Source organism: Oreochromis aureus, linkage group 6 (assembly GCF_013358895.1).
Source record: "Oreochromis aureus strain Israel breed Guangdong linkage group 6, ZZ_aureus, whole genome shotgun sequence".
In the NCBI taxonomy this organism is placed as follows: Eukaryota; Metazoa; Chordata; class Actinopteri; order Cichliformes; family Cichlidae; genus Oreochromis; species Oreochromis aureus.
In genome coordinates, this window is record NC_052947.1 from 18656825 (window position 1) to 18681621 (window position 24797).

The 24797-nt window shown below is 41.4% G+C and overlaps 2 protein-coding genes across 3 annotated transcripts; one reads left to right on the top strand and one right to left on the bottom strand.

Moving 5' to 3' along the window:
• The first annotated feature begins 606 nt into the window (after positions 1–606).
• LOC116330012 (caspase-6-like) lies at positions 607–6887 on the top strand. Its single transcript, XM_031752173.2, has 8 exons — positions 607–721; positions 999–1043; positions 2641–2683; positions 2780–2923; positions 3550–3626; positions 3798–3973; positions 4063–4204; positions 4580–6887. Exons 1-8 carry the CDS (start codon positions 643–645, stop codon positions 4813–4815), a joined length of 942 nt encoding a protein of 313 aa, XP_031608033.2. The 5' UTR covers positions 607–642; the 3' UTR covers positions 4816–6887.
• A 58-nt stretch (positions 6888–6945) lies between these two features.
• LOC116330011 (calcium uniporter regulatory subunit MCUb, mitochondrial) lies at positions 6946–22253 on the bottom strand. Of its 2 annotated transcripts, none has more exons than XM_031752172.2 (8): positions 21917–22253; positions 10536–10605; positions 10188–10355; positions 8886–8990; positions 8570–8730; positions 8219–8422; positions 7533–7649; positions 6946–7308 (listed from the first exon to the last, which is right to left on the bottom strand). In XM_031752172.2, exons 1-8 carry the CDS (start codon positions 22022–22024, stop codon positions 7231–7233), a joined length of 1011 nt encoding a protein of 336 aa, XP_031608032.1. In that variant the 5' UTR covers positions 22025–22253; the 3' UTR covers positions 6946–7230. The 2 variants fall into 2 exon arrangements, with proteins under 2 accessions (XP_031608032.1, XP_031608031.1); XM_031752171.2 differs by having other exon boundaries at positions 10188–10358; positions 21917–22252.
• Between the last annotated feature and the right edge of the window lie 2544 nt (positions 22254–24797).

Consider the following 24797-nt stretch of genomic DNA (forward strand, 5'->3'; position numbering starts at 1 on the left):
CATTCACACATATACAAAGTGCTTCCAGTAATAATCAAATGGTGACTATCTTATGTAACTGATAATGAAGGAGGAGATGTTTACTGATTGATGCTATATGACAAATAATATAACTCCCCATATCTCCTAAAACTGCCAAACAGGACATTATTACAAAACAGTGAACTGTAAAATAAGGCGGTCAGTATCCAGTTCCTTATACCATGAGAAAAACGGGAACATATGATGAGTTGGCAGTGCTTGTAAATCCCCCCTGCCCTTCCACTGATGGTAAAGCTGGCACTAATGTGACTTGCATAAGCGTCTTTTTGATTTGTTACCTGTCATTGGTTTATAAATATGTGGACCTTTAAATGTCTCAAGAACAATGAAGTGTAGGCTTTATGTTTTTAATCATGTGTGAGATGAGTCTCGTAACATAAATCTGGATTAGGCTTTTAGCCCACTTAACCTTTTACTTTCTTCTCATGCTCTTGTTCGTGATTTGGTAGTCGCCTGAACTTGTTCTATTACAATGTTTTAAACACGGAAATACTAGTCTTTAAATCTTTGAATGACAGACGCGAGAGCCAATAGGTGAAAATCGGAGCCAATGAGATTACGGTGGGCGGAACCACACCCTGAACTCTTTTTACGACGGTGATGTTTTCTTCTGACGGCGTCAGCTCGAAAAAAAGACGAACCTTGAACATGTCTGACAAGCAAAAAGACGAATGCGGAGGTAATAAATTTGCATTTTTTAAAAATATTAGAAACAGACAGGTGACCTGTTAATTTGAAAGCCGAACAATAAGTGCAACGCTACTAAGTTTCGATCTACGCTGAGCTCAATGTATTTTAAACCTTTTGGTATGCTCTGTTATAAATGCTGTCACACATTTATTATAAGCGTTTCTTTAAGTCAGTCACCACGTTAGTACAACGTCTATCAAGTTTTTTGTTAATGTAATAGCAATGAAGTCGGGACTTCACTGCTCCTCCTTCTCTGACTTTCCTAGGAAGTGTTGCTACAGACAGCACACCAACAGGTGAAAGCAAGCAAGGTGAGTATTTCTTACCGTGAAGTATATAAAAATTCTAAAAACTTTTTTTAAAACATGAACGACAAAATACTTGCTCATACCAAAAGCAAAAAGTGAAACACTAAAAACTGTAAAGTTGTACAAACAATGTAATAAAAGTAATGTTTTGTTGCTGGTGAATCAAACAGGGCATGTAAAACAGCGTGTGATTAATCATCAGCTCAAAGATTTTTACTATCGCTTTCATAGCTGTACCCCTCAGTCCAGGTCAGGAAGCTGCTTTATGGCTGCTTTATACCCAACATTTTTTCTCCTAATTATCAGTGTTGGACTTCCAGGTGCACTTACAGAGTTTTTGTTGCTTGCTTGTTTTGTATTCAGCTGTGAGTTTATTTATATATGTGAGTAACTAATAACAAAAGCAAAACATCTAAAGTGATGGTAAGATTGCCTCAGGGCCAGGCTATAGAAATAAAAATGAGCAAATCGCCCTCATGGATACCCTTTAACAAAGGTTTATTTATATAGAACCAACAACAGTCACCTCAAATAACCTTTTTATTTTAATATCAAATACACCCATTCTACCTCATTCGCACAAATACTCCGCCCTATGTATCTGTAGGGTGGAGAATAGAGATGTTCCTCTTGGGCTTTGTTCTTTTAGCAGCCTTTGCTATCTTTCTCCACCTGTCACTCAGCCATTGACAGCTGTCAGGACTCTGAGCGGATGGAACAATGGCTGCTTGACCCCCACACTAGCAGCACTTGTAGCTGTACTCCTAAACAAAAAAAAGTCTGAAAAGCTAAATCCTGCTATGGATAAGTCCTCTGCTGTGTTCTCTTTTTCCTTTTCCCTCATCCTCCACCCATGCAAGGCACACGGTGGCTCCTCCCTGTGCCTGGTTCTGCTGGAGGTTTCTTCGCGTTACAAGGGAGTTCTTCCTTCCCACCACTCGAAAGTGCTTCCTCATAAAAGATCATTTGATTGTTGATGCTTTCTCCTGAATACCGTTGGGTCTTCACAGTATAAAGCACATTAAGGCAACCGTTGTTGTTATTTAGCTCTGTATAAATAAATGTATAAATATATAAATATATTTATAAGTATTTATAAATATAAATATAAATTGAATTGACTAATATGTGTCGAAATATTTGATTTTCACTAGACAAAAGGTTTCTCAATAACAATATTAAGAAACCTAATTTCCTGTATTGACAGGATACTAGATATATGTTAATGGTCAAATTTATCTTAATTATTTTAAGACGTTTGCGTGTGGAGTTAGTGAGGACAGCCTGAAGAAAAAGAACAATTACACATCTGTGATATTGTCAAGTGCATTATTGATGCAGTACTGAGATTTTAAAATATCACAGTTGTCGTCTGTGATCGGTTTAGTCTAACACTCTTACTGGCGCATTAAGCAGGTAGTTACTGGCACAGTACAATCTAGGATATTGTCATACATGTGTTACTACTTTCTTTCCAATATCATGTTTATCATTAACACTGGCATGTTGCAAAACTTGGATAAGCATAAAGCAAGACTTGCCACAGCATTATTATTTTGTAGTTATTGCACTGGTTATTTATGCATGTGCTTTTCAATAGTATGCACGGAAAACCAAACAGAGACCGACTCCTTCATCAGAAGGTAAATTCTTATTTTGACGTTTTGTGGCTATTACTGGAAATTCTCACTTAGATTATTGCTCTGTATTCATGTCCCCAATTTTCACTCCAAAATCAGCTACCTGGATCCTGCAGAGGAGTACAAGATGGGCAACAAACGACGAGGTCTTGCACTCATCTTTAATCAGGAGCGCTTCTTCTGGCGCCTGGGCCTGAATGACAGAAATGGAACCAATGCTGATCGTTACAATTTGGAGAAAAGGTACAACTTCCTAGCTATCTGCTTAAGAAAAGGAGAAAATTGCATTGGCCTGCGCTTTCATGGCAGGTTTAGATCTGTTCTGTAGTATATCGTGTAAGAATTTCAAATGGTTTTTAATGGTTATTAAATGTTATTCTTTTCTCTGTTGGATCGCCCTGAGGCTGAGTTCTTTCACTGCTGTGCACCAGCGAGTGCCAAAGACAATATGTCATGCACTATATATGCACTATATTTTTAACTTCACAGAGAACTCTGTGATTGTTTCTCTGCTGAATAGTGATCTTGATCACAATCCCCACTACAGAGTGTGATCATTGCCCTTTAGAGGTTGATTTCACAGTGGTCCAAGTTGTTCCCACTGCATCAACAACTGAAGAGATGGTTGTGGATTTTAAAAAGAATCTTATGACCGTCTCTGCTGTGGTGGTAATAGCTGATGCCGTAGAGTGCCTGCAGAAGCAGGAATATTGAGGCATTGAAATTTATAGGACTTTGAAAAAGGTCCAATCAATCCTGATCTGAGCCGACCCTTGTCTAAAGAATTTATATTGCTAATAAAGAACAATAAAATTATTTTTGGTCCTTGATCTGTTAAACTAATCGACTCATTTTCACTTTCTGTTCAGACTGAAGGATCTAAACTTTGAAGTGAGGTGTTATGATAACTACAAGCTGGAGGATGTCCTAGAAGAAATCCACAAAGGTACCCACATAATCACTTGTAACTCTCAAATGACTAGCATGCATCCAAGATGGACATAAAAATCATCACTGTAGTTTGATTTCTCCCATAACTCCTTGCTCTCCTGCAAAGATATCTGTGTCAAATCCAACATACAGCTGCAAGTTTAACAAGTACTTGTTGTCCCACCAGCTGCGGAGGCAGATCACTCAGATGCTGATTGCTTTTTCCTCGCCTTCCTGAGCCACGGAGAGGATAACCACGTTTATTGCTACGATGGAAAAATCAGTATCCAGGAGATCACGTCCATGTTCAAGGGAGACAAGTGCCCGGACCTTGTTGGAAAGCCAAAGATCTTCGTAATACAGGTACACACTAGCCGAAATCAGTCAAGTCTATTAGAGCATGTTAACTTGCTGCATTACCTTAGTCTAATGCTCCATCCATCCATCTCCAGGCATGTCGAGGAGAAAAGCACGATGATCCAGTCACCCCTGCTGATGCAGTGGATAGCAAAGTAGAGGTGTTTGTGGATGCCAGTGCCATACACACGCTCCCTGCTGGGGCTGATTTCATCATGTGCTATTCTGTGGCTGAAGGTGAGTTTTTCGGGATTTGACTCAACCTTTTGCTTTTTATTTGGGCTGAGAGGAAATATAAAAGACACTAAACAGTGTGTGTGTGTGTTTTTTTTAATCATATGGTAGATATGTGATGTTAGAATAATAGTATCCTCAAATATATCTAATAGTTTCTTCTGTTTAATATTATTAATAATAATATAAAGCTAAAACGTCTCCATTTGGCTACCAGTGACACACGATTACAGTGGACCAGTGCCAAAATAGATTTCTTTTTCTTAATAAAACAATACGATTGAGCCACTATAAATCCTGGTGTAAAGCATTTAACATTTCATTCTATTTGCTTTCCCTTCAACTTCCATATTAACTTTTCTTTTCAATATTTTTTAGGTTATTACTCACACCGGGAGACTATCAATGGCTCCTGGTATATCCAAGATCTGTGTGAATTGCTCCAAAAGCTTGGTGATACCCTGGAATTCACAGAGTTACTCACGCTGGTCAATAGAAAAGTGTCCATGAGGAGTGTTCTGAGAGCTCGTGACCCACACGCTATCGGGAAGAAGCAAGTACCTTGTTTTGCTTCAATGCTCACCAAGAAACTTTACTTCCGACCAAAAAAGTAACACTGTCACACCTCAGTCTTTCAATAAGCGGGTTTATGTATTTTTTTTAACTAGATAGGGCTTCTGAACAGGAATTTACACTTGGCACCAGATTAGGACTAAATGTATATAATTTTCTGCATCACCATCTGATTATGAACACATGCAAAGTGACCATCTAATGCAGTTTGTGGCTTCATTCTGCGCCTGTTAAGCTCAATGGGGGGCATATGTAAAACATGTTTCTTTGGCAAAGAATTAGTGTTGTTCTTATGGCAAAATTTAAATAACTAAACAGTGAAAACGTGGTTTCTAGAAGATTAAAAAAAAACAAATGAACTGTTTAGTCTTGGTCAGACTTTCCCAGTTATCTCTGAATGCAAACAAATAGTCGGCATTATAATGGAATCCAACCCAACAACCCTTACAGTAACTGATATTTGAAATGTTGTTGGAAATAGAGATGCTGTTTTACTTAGTGAGCACAACTGTGGCTGTCTTCTGACTAAGTTGAATATCCATCCATCCATCCTCTCCTGCTTATCCAATTCAGGGTTGTCAGGGCCAGCTGCCATAGGTCGAGAGGCAGAGTACACCCAGGACAGGTTGCCAGTCTGACTAAGCTGCTTATGACACAAAATATAGCAAGACCTAATGAGTTTATAGAGAACATTCAATTGAAAATCAGTTGTATTTACCTCAGGCCTGTAGTTGTGTCTATCCATCTCGATTGCTTTAGTAATGAATTAATTACAGAGTTTGGTGATATCAGCTGTTGAAACGACCACTCTGCTTGAATTTAACACAACTAAATGGCACTTATCTCGTAAGGACCCAGAAGTATATTTGTAAAATGTCCCCTTTCAGGAATTATTACCTGAGTATTAAAAAGAGTTCATGTGGGAATGCCAGGATGTTCAAGTTAATGGCCTCACTCCGGCTGAGCTTCACTGACAGCTAGCCACACATTTCTTTTGATGATCAGATTTAGTTCCATACAAAGAAAACAGTTCTTAAATGTGATTTGTTGTTTTAGTCCTTTAAGCATAATGAGACAACTGACATTTAATTCTATTATATAAAAGAGAAGGCCGACATGCCTGGAGCTGGAGATGAAGAAAAGGCACTACAGGCCAGAGGAAAACTAGCCGAGATGTTTTGGGTTTTTTCTGGGGGCGGGGGTGTGTAAAAGGCAACAAATTTGCCAAAACAGGCAACATTAAAACTACTGTCATCGTTTAAACAACTGTGTTAAATTTGGTATTCCAGTTATTTTTTTTCATCCCCGTCCATGTGGATTACAACCCATCTGTATTGAAATTGTGATGCTTATGAATCAGTCTTTTTTGGCTGTTTTGTAAAACTACTGAAATTACTTTAGTAGTACAGAACGATGCCTTACTGCACAGCAGTGCATTCAGTTTGCCTTTTTTTATAAGAAGTTCAAAGCACATAGTTTACAGCGGCCTTTCACACCGAGCTGTTCACCGGCTCAGCGCTGTCGGTGGAAGCTGGAAAAGTCAGGGAGTCTGTTTCACAGGGTTTTGGGGATTTTTTTTTTTTTTCAGCCAAATATTTTCCAGTTCATCTTCAGAAATAGGCGACATGTAGTGCATTCCACTTAAAACTGGAATTTCTTAGTTCTTAGCTGGAATTTTCCACAGGAATGCTCCTACTCATCAGTTTCATTCTTATCTCACTATAAGCCTCAAGTACCCAACACTTTAACAAACTGTCCAAGCACTACATAAACAGTGCGTTTCCTCAAGCCTCACTACTTTACAAAGGGATTTCATGTTCTTTATGTGTCAGCAATTTATAGTACATTTACTCATGCATATTTGCACCTAGACGACAATACCAGTGTGAAAAGTACCTCAGGGAGGAGGGTGTGTTCTTTAAAGTTGTACTTTGGACCTAAAACTGTGTCACGTGGTGTGTGTGTGTGTGTGCGTGGCGTGGGTGGGGGGTGGGGTGAATACGCCAGAATACACAACAATGCTGCATTTTTGTGGTCATACGGTTGTGATTTTGTAGGCCAATAAGACTTTAGTTACTTTACTTGCCCTCAATAAAAAGGTGTTTTATAAAAATCTTCATTGTGTTCATTCAGTGTTAGAAAGTGTGTGCATTCTTTATTTAATAATCCTGTAACGGCTGAGAAGCACATTTAATCAACACGCTTCACAGTCACACAATCAGACCAGGAAGACACCAGATTCAAATGGGGTTTGGGAAACATTTCATTTCATTAGCAATCAATCTTTGTTATTTTTTTTTCTTTGATGATATAATTGGCATCATTATTAATACTTAAAGAAAACAATTTCATGGATTTGAGATAAAAAGGTGCTATTATCAAAATAAAGCAGGAAAATTAGTTTTGTTTTTCCTCTGTTAAAGTTTGAGGGACCATAATTCATGGCTTGGCTTCATTTATGGCTTTGGCTGGATTTGTTCAATTGGTAGCTGGAGTTGGGTTGGATATCTCAGACGCCTCAAGTCTTCCTCCACCTGAAACGCAGAAAACAGAAAATCAAAGACTGTAAAAGCAGGTGTTCATACCTTTTGCAGGGTTCTGAAAACAATTTATCAGAATTTTTATTTTTGGCTGATATTTCCTTTAATTAAGAACAAACAAAAAGACAGTTCCTTGTAGATTTAAGAAAAAAAAAAAACACATTCAATAACAAAGATTCTGACTATTTAGTCATTTATTGTAAAACAAAACAGCCAACCTGAGCCAGCTCGTCTTTGAGTTCATTGTATTTTTCCACGTTGAATCTCTTCTTCCTGGCCCCCTTATAAAAATAACGCAGGAACTGCCTGTCCTGGACGTCTGGGTATACATAATCCTGTAGGAGAGAATAAAGTATATCTGCACACATGATAATTTTACACAAATGAGCATTAGGTGTAACTAAAATTTGTTTTGTTGTAACACTTTAGATTTTTGTTTTAACATCTAAAGTGTAAAATCAGCCTTATCGTTTATCATTTCCTGGGTCTAGAGAGTTGGGGTAGATTTTATGGCTTTTTCCAGACTATAACTGGGCAGAGCAAATAGATGTATTTCCCAAAATGTGGTCTTGAAATGATCAGAATATGTAAAAGGAAAAGCATTTTGAAAGTCAGTGAAAATTCTGGTACGTGACTTGCTGAGTAATAAGTTCTAACTGCTAGTTGTCAGTTACCCTGATAGGAAGTCAAGTTGAGCCATATTTATTTACACTACAAACAGCCTTCACCCCTTCAGGGCAATACAGGACATCCTTATTGTAGCTTCCATGTTGTTTTCACAGTCCACAATATATCGCATGCACACGCCCAAGTCTGAAGCAACAACTTGTGAAATGGCCTGAGAAGCACCTGTCATCTATACCTAGAGGAAAACGGTGAAGTCAGTCAGGTGTCTGAGTCTTACCTGTTTGGTGAGGATATAGTAGGCGAAAGCTCCCATGCTGGTCGAGTAGGTGATGAAATACGTGACGGGCTCCATGACGTCCCACGAATAGACCCACCAGGTGAGCCAGGCCAGAGCGCCGCCCTGCACGGACAGCAGCGCCAGGCCAACATACAGAGCCCTGGATGTCTGGAAGTCTGCTTTACCAGACAGGTCTGCCTTCATCTGTCACCAATAAAATGCAGAGAAAGATGGGTTACCAAGTCTTTAAGGATGAAATGTCATCGTTACCTTTAAATGAGGCTTTCAAGCAAGTATAACAAGGTACAAAGTAATTTCATGGGTGAGTGGTTGTTGCAACACATCGAGTACCTTCTCCAGAGGAGAAAGCTCCTGTTTGAGGTTGTCCAGTTTCTCCAGGAGCTCCCTCTCCTTCAGCAGCTGGTGTTCGGGCTGGTGGAGCGCCGTGTGCAGCAGGTGCACGACATGTTTCATGTCCTCCAGCTCCATAGCGTGCTCAGCGGATGCACACACTGCAACGGAGGCGCAACAGGGCAGACAACCAAGTGAAAGTAAAAGTGAAATATGAGAAGAATAGAAGATAATAACCACATTTTATCACCAGGATCAAGTGTAATTGGAAAACTGCCAAATGGAGAATTTATGAATGGAGATAAATGTGTTGTACCCTTTTCAGGAGCGCAGACATTATAAACTGCATTGTTGATGACAAGCTGAAAGTCCTTGTCCAGCAGGGCATCGATCAGCGTGCTGTTGGCAATGCGCTCCCCATCTGTCAAACCAAGTGCTGAACTGAATTAACTTTATCTTTCATACCATGAAAAAAAGGTTTGCTGGCAGAGGGACCAAACAAATTCAATAAAACATGATAGCAACAAAAAGTATATCAAAAAACCCCACAGTGATAGACAAAGTCAGTAATTTACAGCTTAAAGAATGTAGTTCAGCACTGCATAACGACAGTTCATGTATGGGAATGAGATCTGTGTGGAAAATAGCTCATCTGCTAATCTCTGCTGCTCTGGTCTAACATGTCCCATCTTCTAAAGTGATAAAAATCTTTGCTACAACCTGCCTCACCTGTCTCCTTCATGGAAAAATACACTTTTCACGAGTTACCCTTAAGGTAACTTAAGGAGGACTGCATCAGATACCCTTCCTAACTGCTCTGGTTCCCATACCAACTCAGATGTGACTGGCTATAAAATGATTAGAAGTTTGAAAAGGAAGTGTGGAGTACTGTTACAGAAAATTGTCCTATTTTTCTCCATCGTGTCAAAACATGGTACACTCAAGGCAACACATAACTTTGGAACTTTGGTGAGAGACACAGGTGTGTGAAGATCGTGTAGACCAGGGGTCCCCAATCTCAGTCCACGAGGGCCGGTGTCCCTGCAGGTTTTAGATGTGTCCTTGATCCATCACAGCTGATTTAAATGGATAAATTACCTTCTCAACATGTCTTGAAGTTCTCCAGAGGCCTGGTAATGAGCTAATCATGTGATTCAGGTGTGTTGACCCAGGGTGAGATCTAAAACCTGCAGGGACACCGGCCCTCGTGGACTGAGATTGGGGACCCCTGGTGTAGACCAATGTAACCTTGTGCCACTCCCTCCAGCTCACTGAGGAGCCACAGAGGTTTGCAAGATTATCTGTATGTAAAATACACTGCAGTATTCCCCAAAATTGCACGGTTTATGAATTTCTTTTAAAAGCAACAAGATCTACAAGATCATAAAACAGACACCGCCCTGTTTTAAAGGGCAGGGAACCGTGACCTATTGTACTACAAACAGCCACAGTTACTCGCAGTGAAAGCTGATTAACTGATAACTGCTCAGTGCAAATGTGAAAATGAGTAAATGATTATTGTGGAGGCATCTTGCTTGACTGGTTATCGTTCATCCTTTTTGTGCACAACCCGGCGAACCAGACCGACTGCACCTGTTGCATGCTGAGCATGTCTTACCTTTAGAGAGAATTGAGGCGGTAGCTCCTGGGTCCTCTTTCTGCAGATCGCCGATCAAATCGCCCACGCTCATCAACATGGGCCTTAAAAAAAACAGACACTTCTCATTCCTGGATGGCAAGGGGACTTCCAGAACCAAACGGCCATGTTTGTACTTCAAAGATGCATCTGCTGCACAGTGAAGGGGGTGGGGGGTATGGACAGTTAGAGTGTTAAGTTTTGCATTTATTATCCCAAATATGTGCACATATAAGGCCAGTCTGACCACCCACAAGTAAAGTCACAAACCAGGTGCACACGTGTGACACAAAAGTTTAATATTATGTGGATGTAATAACATCATATTACCACTAGAGGGAGCATTTGTAGCGTAGAAAAGAGCTGGATAACTTCCAAGCGGAGGCCTTCTGTGCTGAACCTGTAAAGAAGGATATGAAGGGAGAATGAATGAAAGGAAAGAAATGACTCATTTTTTTTCTTTGTGTTCTCACGTACACACAGACACACACACACACACACACACACAGACACACAAACCCCGCCCTCGGCAAACTGTCATGTCAGCAGATGTTGGGAGAGTAAACAGATCCACGGAATACTAAAAGGAAGCATCTGAACAACCAAAAAGAAGCACTTGGAGACCTTCTGCCACAAGCCAGTTCACAGTGGTGTTTAATTACACCGTGGCTTCCTAATATGCTTTTATGTCACAAGGAACCAGCTGATGCATGACTTTAATTATTTTTGTGACAACGGTATTAAATGCTTAAATGAAAAGCAAGTGCATTTGTAAATATGAGACGTACTGTCACACAGTAAGACCTCAGGTATCTCCCAGACGCCTGAATGTGGAGAACACATCCACTGAGAAGTTCATTATTCCAATCAGCAGGAGTACTTCTTTGTCCTACGCTTGGCATTCACTGGGTGTAGTCCTTCTGCTTTTTAATGCATGCTTGTATGCCTACACAGTGCAGGTATTTTGACATTAAGTTGCAAGCATAATTTAACACACTAAATACTAAAGCACACTAAATCTGACCACAATCTGCACACTCAGAAAGTCAGAAGGTTTCCCGCTTGGATACATCTTCATCCCACTAATGCCCAGTGATGCTGCAGACACTCTCTCCCATCCCTTGGCCTTCAAGCTGGGAGTTTGGTCAATCAATATTACATTAAAGAAGAACAAGGGAGCTGTCCGTTTTCATGGGAGGAAGGGGGCAGGCAAGTCTCCTATCACAGGAACATAGACACGAAGAGACCAGATGTCCCGTTTCTCACGCTGCTTTGGAGTGAGCGCTTTAAGAGGGAAAATGTTTTAAACGAGCAATAACTAACACGCACTTTAGGCTGAAGCTTAACCTGAAACTTTTAGTACCGCAGTGGTTCAAGCAAAGTGTGAAAGTGCTTTAAAAAGTTAGTGAAAATTACCCAAAACCTCAGGATACAAGGGCTTGTGTATCGGTTATGTATCACACAATGAAGAAAAATGTGGACAGCAAGAGTGAAGCAAAGTGGTCCCATGAGTCAAATTCAAGTTGCTCCAAATAGAGATAGAGTGCAATTAAGGGCTGCCCACACTGGCGGGGAAAACAATATGAAGGTGCCTTCTGTCTGATAGCACACACTGAAAAATGTCTAAAAGCTGCAGTGCACTGGGTAAGGAAACCTGAATAAGCTGTAGGACCCAAATTCTCAGCTTTCTTATCAGGACTGTAAAACACGACGAATTAGTAGAATGAACAGGAACATTGTGGGATCCTGACACTCACTCACTATAATTTGCCTCTAACAAGTTAAATATCCATTTACAGTGCACCTTCCCTCCATCCCTTACAGAGCTCCATCTACAACATATCCACTACCCCTCCTCTGCACACGTCCAAACCATCTCATCCTTGCCTCTCTTACTGTGTCTCCACCCTGCACAACCTGAGCTGTCTCTCTGATGTACTCACTTCCAATCTTGTCCATTCTGGTGACTCCCAATGAAAACCTTAAACTCCTCAGCTTGGCCTCCTGTCTTTTTGTCAATGCCAAAATCTCCACACCATATATCATAGCAGGTCTCACCTGTTAACCTACCTTTTCACTCGTCTCTACCCACTCCAACCTGCCTGCACTCTCTTCTTCACCTCTCTTGTTCAGATGGCTGACTGTTACACCTGTCTCCCTCTCGTTTACACGTGTGTATTCTGTCTTTCGTTTGTTGACTTTCATTCCTCCGCTCTCCAGCGTATACTTGCTCCCTACTCTCACTACAGATCATAATGTTGTCTGTGAAAATCATAGTCCACGGAGACTCCTGCTTGACCTTACCTGTAAACCTGTCCTTCACCACTGCAGACAAGGAGCCCCACCCCTGCTGCACACCTCAGCACTGTCTCACTGTCCTCATAAATGTCATGCATGACCCTCACATACCTTTCTGCCACTCTTGACTTTCCTCAGACAATACCACACTTATTTAGCCTTGAAATGTTCAAATATACAACATTTGAGAGGCTAAAAACATGCTTTTGCTTCCCTGCTAACAACTCACCCAGAAAACACTGTGGGTAGACCCACACAGCCTACTGAGTGGCGTGCTGTAGGGCAGTCCACATTAAACCACAGGTAACCATTTGGGCCTGTATGGGTATGTCCACAGGAAGGCCATAACCTATAGTGAGGGACAGAGCTTCGTTCTAAGGGCTCACAGGCGAAAATAGATCGACAACAAGTGGCCCAACACACCCAGAGAGATTTAATATGGATAAGTGATTTGAGTGCTGTTTTCAGACGCTGCCAAATTTGACTTTTCTCCCAGTCACATTTATCCCAGAAAACATAACCACGCTATCCAAAGTGGCCAGACATAATCTAGTTATTCTGTCACTACAGAGTTAACCTCTGACACCAAAGACCTTCCCAGCATATTTAACAACAGACTCAGAAAACCTTTTATTTGCCACCTCTGCTCCAACAGTCACTGTGCTTCATTAAACAGAGTTGGAGGCATTCTCTGCCAACACACACGATGGGTGCTTGAAATGCATTCAACACTAGACTCACATTAGCAAACAGTTCAGGCCAGAAGTGGTTTAACGGCGGGTGTGAGCGCAGCGACGGTTTTTGCACTCTTTGCGCATCGGTGCCCTGCTAATGTGAAAACAGCAGAGCTGAAGTTAAGCATTAAGGACGAGGACAGACTGTTTGCTGAATGGGTGTGTATGAGCGAGATCACTGACCGAAGACAATTCAACAGCTGAGTGCCTACAGGCATTTTATATTCTGTGTACACACGTTACCAATCCCATTCTTAAATCAACACAACGTGGCTACCATGGCAGATAATACAGCTTCAGGGCTGTGTGATGAATAATAGTCCACTTCCAAAGCCATGCTCTCAGGCCTCTGTTATTATAGGCTCTAACACACTGCATGATGAATACTGACCTTCGTTTGTCTTACCTTCCTGTGACAGCTACAAAGAAGTAAAAAAAAAACATTAAAGAACAATTTGGCAATGCTAGCAAACCGATCAACATTTACAGGGTGACAGATGACCTCCAAAGTAGATTGTAGGGTTTGAAACGGGAAAACTGAGACCCAAATCAAATGTTTTTTTGCATTTTCAAATAGATCATTAAAACAACTTTGATTTATTTTTTATTTCTGTTCAGCCCAAAGCTAAGCTAATATCACTGTTTTCGTAGATATGTAGCCATAAACCAAACTTGGAAGGAGGAAAAATTATTTTTGAGTTCATCCTCAAGGAAGCTTGAATAGCATGCTGACGTATTTAAAAGTTGCCAAGATATTTTTCACTCAAAATCAGAAAAATAAACCTCACATTTGAGCTGGATGAACAGTTACTCTGAGAATACAGTCCCTTTGACGGCACACCTACAGTTTCGTCCCGTCTCTCCCACAGCTTCAAATACCACCAGGAGTGTTTCAGGAGTGCCACATTTAGTCTGGATGGTGTTTTTTATTCTCTCTGCTGTCCTGCAATCTTTTGAGCGGCTGCATTGGAGCCAGAGCTGAAAACAGTCTCACCTGCTGTATTCTCTGGTCATAGGCTCCAAAAAGTCATCAACTTTAAGGTGCAGACACAGAATCTTACGTCTGCCCTTTCAATAATCGCTGAAATATTTCAGTTTAACTACTCACAGAGAAGTAATGAAAATTGACCGTTAGGCCAGCAGCATCCAATTCCAGCTTGTGTTGCATTTAGCAAAGGTTCAATATGTTTCTGCAAGTAGTTGGCAAGAGTTTACAGACAAGTCAGCATCTTCCATGCAAACTACAGGCAACGGTGGCAATCTGCTATTCTCAGAAATCGCAAGTAAGTTTTTGGTGAAGTACTGAAGTCTTAACAACTTAATTAACCAACCAGTTGGTGGAATACAAGGGACGTCTTGAGTCTAATCTTTATGGTTTAAAATAAGGACATAATGTATAATGACTGCTGTGAAAGTTTAGCTTCATATATCGCGTTCTTTTCTAGCTATTTACTTTTTAAAGAGGCACATTCACTTTTAGGCCTTTTTTACACATTGAAATAGGCAGTGTTTGAACATGAATATCTCAAAAACTATTACAGTCAAAAGCCTGAAATAACACGTGGCCTTTCTTACCATAAAGAAAATGGATCAGAGCTGTAATCTGGGACAGAATGCCTGTTAGTGCCATTCTAATTTAACCTGAGTTATCCAGCTCTTCCAGGACATTGTGCATGCCTACAAAGATTGTCTGGAAAATGAAAAACATGCACATATGTAATACAATTACTTCCTAATTATAATTACAGTTCTATCTGGAAACTTTTCTATTTTGGGTTAGACTATCTACTGATATTCTGTTTCTGTAGAACAACTTGACATATTTGCTCAATCCAGCATGAAAGCTGAATGAAAATAGCATTTTCTTTATTTTTGTGTATAAGAATTTCATATTAAAAAGCATTCTACATGTTTCATTTTGCATTAGTGTTCATGTATAAAGTGCTTCACTGGTTCATGTTTATGATATCTTTAATAGTTTTGTATGTTCAAACATAACCTCAGATTATTATTAACTATATATATCCGAATATCTCTGGACCGTAAAGTTGTTAAGTAAATTGCAAGCGGCTGAGCAGATCCCATGATGATTTGTAGCTGTCAGGGGGTCAGTGACCGGTCTCTATGGCTGTGTGACTGAGGCTTTAGCGATCAATTTCACAGTGGCTGCTCACAAATTCCAGCAAACACTCGCCAACCAATCAACAAATACACATTTCTCACTTCCACTGACCCAAATTAATGGAGTTTAAAATTGGTAAATAGCTATCAGCTACAGCTGCCTGTGCTGGCATCCACCTCCCAATCAGCATGCTTATTTCTCCTGCACAGTTTAACATGTTAACATGGTGGTATGTGGGGATTGAAACTTCCACTTTGGCTTCATTTTCACTGAGCTCAAGTTTTACTTAAGCTACTCTAGTGCAAACAGCCGGACCCGCCCATTGCTTATGCAACACACATACATGACTGGTTATCACATCCTGCAGGTTGAAGACTGTAGTGCCTGAACAAGCCCACACATGACAAACACATGAGTAACAGCTAACCGAATGCCTCTCATGGCACAAAACATGCCTGACTCGGAGAAACGATTGGGCTCTCTGCGTTGGCAGGAATTGCCATTGCCTAAATTTGTCTTCTTATCAAAACAAAACACACTTCCCTGTTACGCAGCGCATCAATATTCAGAGCGCAGAGTGGTCGTTGTCTATCTATTGTCCTTCACACATTCCTGGAGCTGCAGGGAACATCACTGCACATCTGCCCCTCATCACCCAATCGTTTCATCCAACTGTTCACAGAACAATCAGCTGAAGGTGTATTTACGCCGTGAGCTAAGCATTTTTTATTTATGTCACGCAAACAGGGAAGGAGGAGAGAGAACCCGGGCGGTGAAAACTTGGGAATATGGTGACAATCTGCCAGCCTCTCTCCTTCCTCGCGCAGAGGCTGTGGCTTGCTGCTCCAGTAATGATCGGCGTCTATCGCCGTGGCGAGCAGCCTCATTTTCCCTGCAGTCTTCCATCAGTTCCCTCCATTATCAATCCTGTCACAGCTGAGCTATGGCCTCCTAAAGGAATCGGCTCCCACTCTGGCCACAGATGTGATATTGCCAAGCAAAGGGGAAAGAGATTTTAGCCGTCGCATAAGGAATCATAAGAGAATAACTTACAGTGTCTACCCAGCATGACCCGAGGCATAAAGAAAAATGTGCGAGCGTGATAAACTACGGCTGCCAGGAGGAGAAATTGAATTACTCTGTGTTGCCATTATGATTGAGAACAGCCAGCACTCTGGCATGAAAACGATTTGCATTGAACCATTTATCTTCTCCTACTCAGTTAATGATCCGGATCGGTTAAGAGAACAAAGAGAAGGTGGGAAGCGGGAAGAAGATGACTGCGGGGTTGATGTGCTGTACGAACACGAGGCTGAGGTTGTGTTTCATGCAAATACAATGAATAAATAGGTTTGTAACACTATTAAACAAATAGCAGCACACACACACAAAAACAATTTCTCTAAATCAAAAATGGCTTCTGGGAATACAAAGTGAGCTTTAAAAGGAAGGCGCAACAAGCAGAGCGTTCCTATCTGTGACCACTGTACAACTACACTAAAAAGGGCGGAGCGAGTACTCACATTTAGCCCATTTATTCTTACAGTTAGTCATCTCAGTCCAAACGTCCACATTTATAACCAACTCATCATTCCCCAAGCTTATCTCAGCAAAGACTGGTACAACTTTCAACCCCGAATGCCACAGAGAAGGAGCTGAATACTCAAAAACATGGAGGAGGAGGGAAAAAAAAGGAGGGCAGAAATTAAGGAATTCATGTGGCGTTCGCAAAGGTCCAGAACAGACGGATCTAAAAAAGTTGATTAAAAAGGAGCAGAAAACAAACGCAAAGCCGATACAAGAAACCCTCTGAGTGATTCACATTACCACTTTAGTGACACATGGCTTAGTAATGCTTCATCACAAGGTCACAGCAGGACAGGAACAGCACATATATATGAGTATCTTGTTGAATTAAAAGCTATACTGAGTTTACTTATTAAACCCTGAGAAAAACGCCCTCATTTGCACAAGGATTGAAGAGGAGTTTACTTGTGACTATAAAAACCAGAGCAACTTTCACTACTTATCACACACAGTGCAGTGCTCTGATGGGCTGTTATCACAAGACCATAACAATGCAGGGTCAACACCATCACACCCACTGTTTACATGCTTCTGTAAAGACAGCGGCACCATTACCATGGTATTAAACGAGCTACTGGAATGTTCCTTTGAGTGGATGTGCTTTAAATCTGTGCTAGATTTATCAGCGACTCTTGTGGCACAGATTAGGAATAATATGTTTTTTGAGCTTTATGCGTATTAATGCTATTGTAAAAATATGAATTGAACTGAGAACTGTTATTATCTAATTTTAGATGCGCCTGTAGATGTGGTCAAGATGACCTGCTGAAGTTCAAACCGAGAATCAGAACAGAGAAGAAAGTTGGTTTAAGTGACTTTGAACGTGGCATTGTTGTTGGTGCCAGATGGGCTGGTCTGAGTAGTTCTGAAAATGCTGATGAGCCATCTCTAATGTTTACAGAGAATGGTCTGAAAGAGTAAATATACCACGAGCTGCAGTTCTCTGAGAGAAAAAGCCCTGCTTATGCCAGAGGTCAGAGGAGAATGGCCAGAGTGCCGAGAGCTGACAGGAAGGCAACAGTAACTCAAATAACCACTCGTTACAATGAAGGTATGCAGAAGAGCATCTCTGAATTAATACAACGTGGAACCTTGAAGCAGATGAGCTGCAGCAGCAGAAGACCATGCCGAGTGCAACTCATGCCGGCTAACAGGAAACTGAAGGTGTCATTTAAACTGGCTGCAGACTGGAAGATTGGAAAAACGTTGCCTGCTGCAGCATTTGGATGGTAGGGTCAGAATATGGCATAAAGATGATGAAAGCATGGATCCATCCTGCCTTCTTTCAGTGGTTCAGGATGATGGAGGTGGTGGTGTTATGGTGTGGGTGATATTTTCTTTACACACTTTGAGGCTACGGCCTTCCTGCGTATTGTTGCTGACCATGTTCACACCTTCATGACTGCAGTCAATTTGATTTATTTAAGACATTTGATTATATGTAAAGTCAATGTGTTTACTATATAAACATAAAAAACTATGTAGGTCTACAGGCAACGAAAAGTACGGAACGTTACAAACTAGAGCCTGCATTGATGCCAGTGGCCCATCTACTTAATAAATTCTATGTTGTTCTATGTGCAATCCACCAAGCGTCAGGAACAGCGCATCAGTTGCTGATGGTGAGCCAACATAACAACAGCAGGGCATTAGTGTAATGGCAAATGTGTTATTTTTGTACATTTTTGATAGTTTTTTTTTTTTTTAACTTAACAGCAAAGTGTCAAGTGGTGACACTGACAATGACTCTCTCTCGTCATGTTTGACGTAACACAGTTTAGGAAGCTCTTATGGTAACAACATGTTTACTGTTTCACTCCACACACGAAACATACAAAGAGAGGCGCACTCACAGTAAGAGAAGAGAAAGAGAAAACTACCGTGACCGCAAAGACAAATTACATGAAAATTACATGTTTTTTTCACTTCATTTATCTAGGGCCTGTTGTCATGCATTATCTGATCTTTTTCCAATTCAAACTTTTACATTAGCGCAACTTCTTTACTTCTCTCAGGTCACCCTGCCCCGCCTTTTCAAGCTGAAGAAGTGATGTTGCATAACCTCTGATGACACCTTGCATAAACATGCAATTCCCCCCCCCCTAAAAAGTAAACTTAGGAAACTTGCTGTCTGACATCACATCATGAAAACGAGTTCTAAAACTCACTGCACTCTCACCAAACCACAGTACTGTTCTTTCTACACGTTATTGTATTGAGCAACGGCTTCCTCTTTAAGCAACGCTGGACCACAGACGACGAGATCAGTTCTTGATATCTGCTGAGCCTTCTTACAATTAACAGTCACTTTATTTGTTGCCCTAATGAATACAAGTATCTGCACCTGGCATGGCCACACTTGGTTGTCAGGCTTCTTCAAATGAAACCACTTAGATTTTACAGTGTTTGCCTGCCCTGTGCCAAGACAATAAAAAAATGAGCAAATAGTTATGCCTAATTTATCCTACCCCGGTTGTGTCCTTTACTAAATTCCTAACGGCACGATGCTCACCGTGCATGACACTGTGCATCCGCCGAATCCTGATTGGTCAACTAGTTGGCCAGCGCAACAGCGGACTTCACCGGGAATAGAAGAAAAGTTTTTAGAAGTAGGCTGCAAACAAACTCACTTGCAGATGACTTTATCATGTGTCCTGCCATTGCGCCTGAAGGGCTGTTCAAACAGACCCGTATTATAAATGCTCCCAAAAGCCTGACGTCTCATTTTAGCATTCCACACATATTCAATACACTAAACTAATGCTTTTGCGTTTTTTCATCCTGCTTAGCCCCATTGATTCAGCACTTTTGTGGACGCGCAGAGACAACGCTGATATCGATTCTCTCATCTGAATGTGTGAAACTGCAAACAACTAACAGCGAGCAACACTTGAGTTTCCTGCAGACCAGTCGGGTTTCTCTCAGCACTTTGACGGAAACCAAAAGCCCTGTACATTTACCTGTATAGCATTACAGCAGTGACAGAGAAGCCCTAACTCCCTGTCACGTCTCTGGTGAATCTTTTGCAGAAAGAAGGTGATATTGAATGTTTTGTCTCTAGTGGAATCTCATCAGGGAAAGGCTTGTGTTACAAATTTATAAAAGACGTGGCCTGAATATGAATATCGCCCTATAGATACCCAAAAGAGATCATATCTGAATTCTGAGCAACTTAGGCCACAGGCTGCTCACAGTGCTTAGTAGCTGTACGTACTCTTACACAGTGGTTTTGAATTGAGGATTTATGAGGGTTTTGGAGGCGAACCAGATCTTTAATGTCAAAATGCAGGCGAACCTAGCTTTCTGCTGTCTCATGTACAATCTTCAGAGTGACCTCTGCCTCCTTCACTCAATCAAGTCCTCTGATACACTGCATTGAAAGGAGTCTGATTAAAAATTGGCAACTTGCTGTGTGGATTCTAAAAACCGGATCTGTACATTTGCATGCAGCCATGCTCTCTGCTTTTCTAAGTGCATTACATTCCTATTAAAAACATTCTGTGGCCCAGCTGCTCCTTTACAAAAGACACTTTCACTCTGAGTGCCCCGTTTTTGGGAGGTAATGTAATTTAGATTCTCCCGGCCTCTACTGCACTGAGGTTGATACGTTTCTGGCTGGGGAAAGAAAATTACAAAAAGCAGAGAAACGGCCCATTTTATAGTCTAACTGAAATCTATCGCTCAATATAGGCCGGTCTACAGAATGAAGAGGTTAAAGACCACGAAACCTTTGTGGCAGATCATTCCCAGTCTTTATTGTTTCACTTCCTGTCTTCTAAACCTCCAAATAAAGTGGAAAGAAATTCTGGAAATGACTTTATGAAACACATCGATGTGCTAACTCTGTTCTTTCTGTAGCCGATATGAATTGTATTTTTGTTTTTGCTGAAACATGGGTTGCTGTAAGGATTTCGCTTGCTGAAGCTCCACTTTTATATACGGTTCAGTCTAAAAATAAAACTCATCTTAGTCATTCTGGCATGTAGGAGTGAGTCACTGCATCCTGCCCCTCTGACAGCTTCAGTTTTCTTTCCAATCCAACAAACTCTATCTCAGCATCCATCTATGAAGGCTCTGATTACACCGAGCAAAACAGAAAAAAACCAGTGTGCACTGTTCTCCCTGCACACTCACAGATTTGAGGCACCTTAATTGAGATCTGCCTGCCTGCCTGCAACTGAGCTGACCAAAGCAATTTCATGCAGCGGGCGATAAAAGATGTGGGCTGAACTGGCGCCTTGATAAAACTGTGAGTAAAAGCTTCACTACAAAAAATAAATAAATAAATAAAATCTCAAGGTGATGCTATGATGGAGCGTGGGTTTTCACTTTCTGCAGCATTTCCCTGCTGCACTATTTCCTGACTGTGGGCTGGACATGTTTGTTGATGGGTGACGTATAGCTGCATGGTAGTGCTGTGGGATACTGTAGGTCCAATACCAACAGGGCCAGCATTGCCAATACCGACACCAATACCGATACTTTTACTCTATCATGGCAGGTTTTGTATGAGTAGTGTCTCATGACTTATGAGACAAATCTTCCATCATGCAAATTATGAAAAAATTTCAATGATCACTAAATCAATGTGATATTTACTTTCCACAATAAATACCAAAACACCTTTCAGCTTTTCATGTATTTTGAAACAGTTTTTAATAGCCTGAAATTTTAATCTACCTCTCCTTAAAGCACTTTTAAAAAAAAAATCAGACGCTAGTAGCAGAGTATCGATCCTATCACTAGTATGGATCAGACACTTTTGGTATCAATAGCCTCGATATTTGGATCGATCCTCCCAGATCTTCTGTACAGGCTCTACAGGCATGGAGACGACAGGAAAATGAAAAAAAGTTTTTGAGAAGCGCTCAAAATAAAGACAAAAACATCGTCTTGTGCTTCAGCAGGAAGCCACGGCACACTTTACACTGTGACGCCCACGAGGGACTCAGAGTACAGCGTTTATTTACCTGGTGTAGAAATGTAACCGGGCGAGCGGGTCTGAGACCGCAGCGTAGGCTCTGAACACTTCCCACGAGTCCCGCCGCAACTTTGCACACCGCCCGTACCGAAGCCATCGTCAGCCGGTAACCGTTTTTAGCCGCCTCGCTGGGGCATGCCGGGAGGAGAGAGGTCCAGGATGAGTATCTCAGAGCTCCGTGTTTCACTTTAAAACGGGCTGCTGTCTATGCGAATAGCAACAGACAGGAGGATCGCTACGGGACCCGGAGGAGGAGGAGGAAGAGAGCAGCCCGAGCTGCATACCATTTCCTCCTGACTACACCCGCGCGCTCTCTGCCAGACTCCGCTTCCTTTGTCCCCCACCCCTCCTCTTTCTTTCTGGTGGGTCTGTTTTGCATGAAACAGCAAGTGGGAAGCATATGCGCCTGTCAGGCTCACGGGACTGTAAGCTGACATCCCAAACATCACCCCCCTCTCCTCTCACGAATCATCATGAGGTGGTCTGATCACTGAAATAACACATTTATATGATGCTTATTAAGGCTGGAGCCGTTGTAACGTTACACTTTCAAGTCTTCATAACTACAGAGGGTGAACTTGGCCAGCTAGCAGGGTGCAGTCCTACACTCTAGAGCTCCACTTTAAGCATGTCACCCACAAATCGATTTCCTCTGATCCCACATTAAAATAGGGCCTTAGAGACAAAGTGAACTTTCTAATCACGGTGTTACATATGAGCAAAGACTGCATTTCAGCTGTCAGCCAACAGGGGGAGCACTTACACACAAATACGTGTCACTGACATAAAGGTCAATGATGCACAATTCTTTGTTCTTTCAAATACAAACATGGATAATGTTTCAAATTATGAGGTCAGCATTTGTGTGCAAAATCCATGTGAGCCAAAGATTTAGGTTTCAGTCAGGATACTTTGATTCAGACAGTTACTCAGGAGTTAGTTATTTCCATAGTTTGAGCAGACCTGTTGTTCAAGTCTCTCTGTTGGGGACAGCCAATCAGAACAAAAGTTAATTTAAAGGTAGCGTAGACTTAAAAGTGAGAGTTTCAGACAGTGCTTGAACTATTAGGTATGACGTGATATGAACTTATGCAAAGAAGCTCCAGTAAAGTTAATAAATCAATAAAAATAATAGCAGGAGGATAATAGATTGAGTGTTGTGCAGAGAGGTATCCTGCTGTCCAGTGAGGTTGGGCTCATAGACCATAATCTACTGCAGTGCAGACAGTAGGAAGCTGTGCACACAATGAAAAATGTTCACACTGCGTTCTGTGTTTCATCCCCAGAGCGAAGTATGTGCTACGGCTGGTGTATTGTGTCACAGAAAATGCAAGCATAACCGAGACAAATGAGTTTGAAAGCAGACAGGTCAGATAAATCTGTTATGAACATTCCCGTCCGGTGATTTATAATACTCCAGTCAGCCACAACATTAAAAGCACTGACAGGTGATGCGGCAATGTAAAATTTAGCTGTGAAACCTTGGGCCCTGGCATTAGTGGTGGATAGTTCTGCAGCATTCCACCACAATGCGCGACTGTTTAGGAACAGGTTCAGAGGCCCTGAGGCGAAACACAACGGATGAAACAGCCTTCAAGCTCTCAGATCTGGGACAGGCCCCACCAACAGACACCTCACACTGCAGCCCACGGGAACTGGCAACATCCCAGTGCTACACACTTCAGCACAGCCCCGTAAGTCTCGCTTTCCATGCCTTGGTGAATCTGAACTTTTTTTCAAGGGAGCGGGGGGGGAGGCATACACTAAGTTAGTTAGCTTTTGATGTTATGGCTGACTGGGGAAAAGCTGTAGCGTCACCACAATAAATGCTGAAGTAATGGAACAATGGAACATTACTGTCATTAATCACCACTGAGTTTAAAATATTTACGTCCACTGTCTATGCATTTAATTTTTCTGAAGTACCCCACACACTGGACCAAATGTCAGTCTGGAAAAATGCACTCATATTAGCCTGTTCATTAATATTTAAGTATACCATAGTTAAGGCAAACACTTGGCCCAGTTAATAAGATCAGCACAGTGTGAGCTGTCTTTTTAACCCGCTGGCCTTGAAGCGTGACAACAGTGACTTTCTTTGAGCCACACTTGAAAAATATGTTCTGCACATTGTCGCGTCTTCTTCTCTACTAGATTTATGTAGCATTTTATCAAACAGTAACACAATGGACCCTCTTCTATACCAAGAGCGGGGGATTCCTAAAAGCCATTCTTCATTTGTCAGAGTTTCTTTCTTCATGCAATCTGCTTTAGTCCACAGTGGTGAGTGTTTAAAGACTGGTGAGAGGCATCGATACTCCCAGAGAGAAGATGCATGACGGAAAGGCTAGATGAAATCGATATGCTCCTGTGCTCACTGAGGCTGTTTTACTGACGGATTACTTTGATTTAAATGTGCATTTGTCCAAGATTTTGCAGACAAACTGCAAGGAATTGTTGCCTTATTAGCACACACAGTGAAATTGTTAGATTACTGTATACGGTGAAGTTTTCTGCTTAGTTGTTGTTGTTCTTCTGGTCATCTGTTACCCGTCACCTGCTGCTAGATTTATGCTCTCGTTTTGGCCACATGCTGGTGGATTAAGACTGCAGCAGGGCTCTCTCGCTGAATGAAGTTATTCAGGGGAAATGTGCCAGGTTTCATTTTCTAATGAGTTGGCAAATGTGCTTCGGGCCGTTGAGAGAAGCTTCACTTTAATAACAAAATCTGCTTGCACAGAGAATTATGTAGTAGTTAATTATTTAATAGCGAGGTGATGCATGGAGTGATTCCATATCTGTGATGACAAAACGTTGAAAATCCGAGCCATCGCCGAGCGGGAATTAACGCATTGTAATTTATGACTTTC

Excerpts from the sequence above, each read along its gene's own strand:
- LOC116330012 (XM_031752173.2), top strand. The coding sequence starts at position 643 with ATGTTTTCTTCTGACGGCGTCAGCTCGAAAAAAAGACGAACCTTGAAC. Across the intron at positions 2,684-2,779 it reads ACCGACTCCTTCATCAGAAG|CTACCTGGATCCTGCAGAGG; the intron begins GTAAATTCTTAT and ends CTCCAAAATCAG. Across the intron at positions 3,627-3,797 it reads CCTAGAAGAAATCCACAAAG|CTGCGGAGGCAGATCACTCA; the intron begins GTACCCACATAA and ends TTGTCCCACCAG.
- LOC116330011 (XM_031752171.2), bottom strand. The coding sequence starts at position 22,024 with ATGGCTTCGGTACGGGCGGTGTGCAAAGTTGCGGCGGGACTCGTGGGA. Across the intron at positions 10,606-21,916 it reads CGGTTACATTTCTACACCAG|GTTCAGCACAGAAGGCCTCC; the intron begins GTAAATAAACGC and ends CCTTCTTTACAG. Across the intron at positions 8,423-8,569 it reads AGCTTTCTCCTCTGGAGAAG|ATGAAGGCAGACCTGTCTGG; the intron begins GTACTCGATGTG and ends TATTGGTGACAG.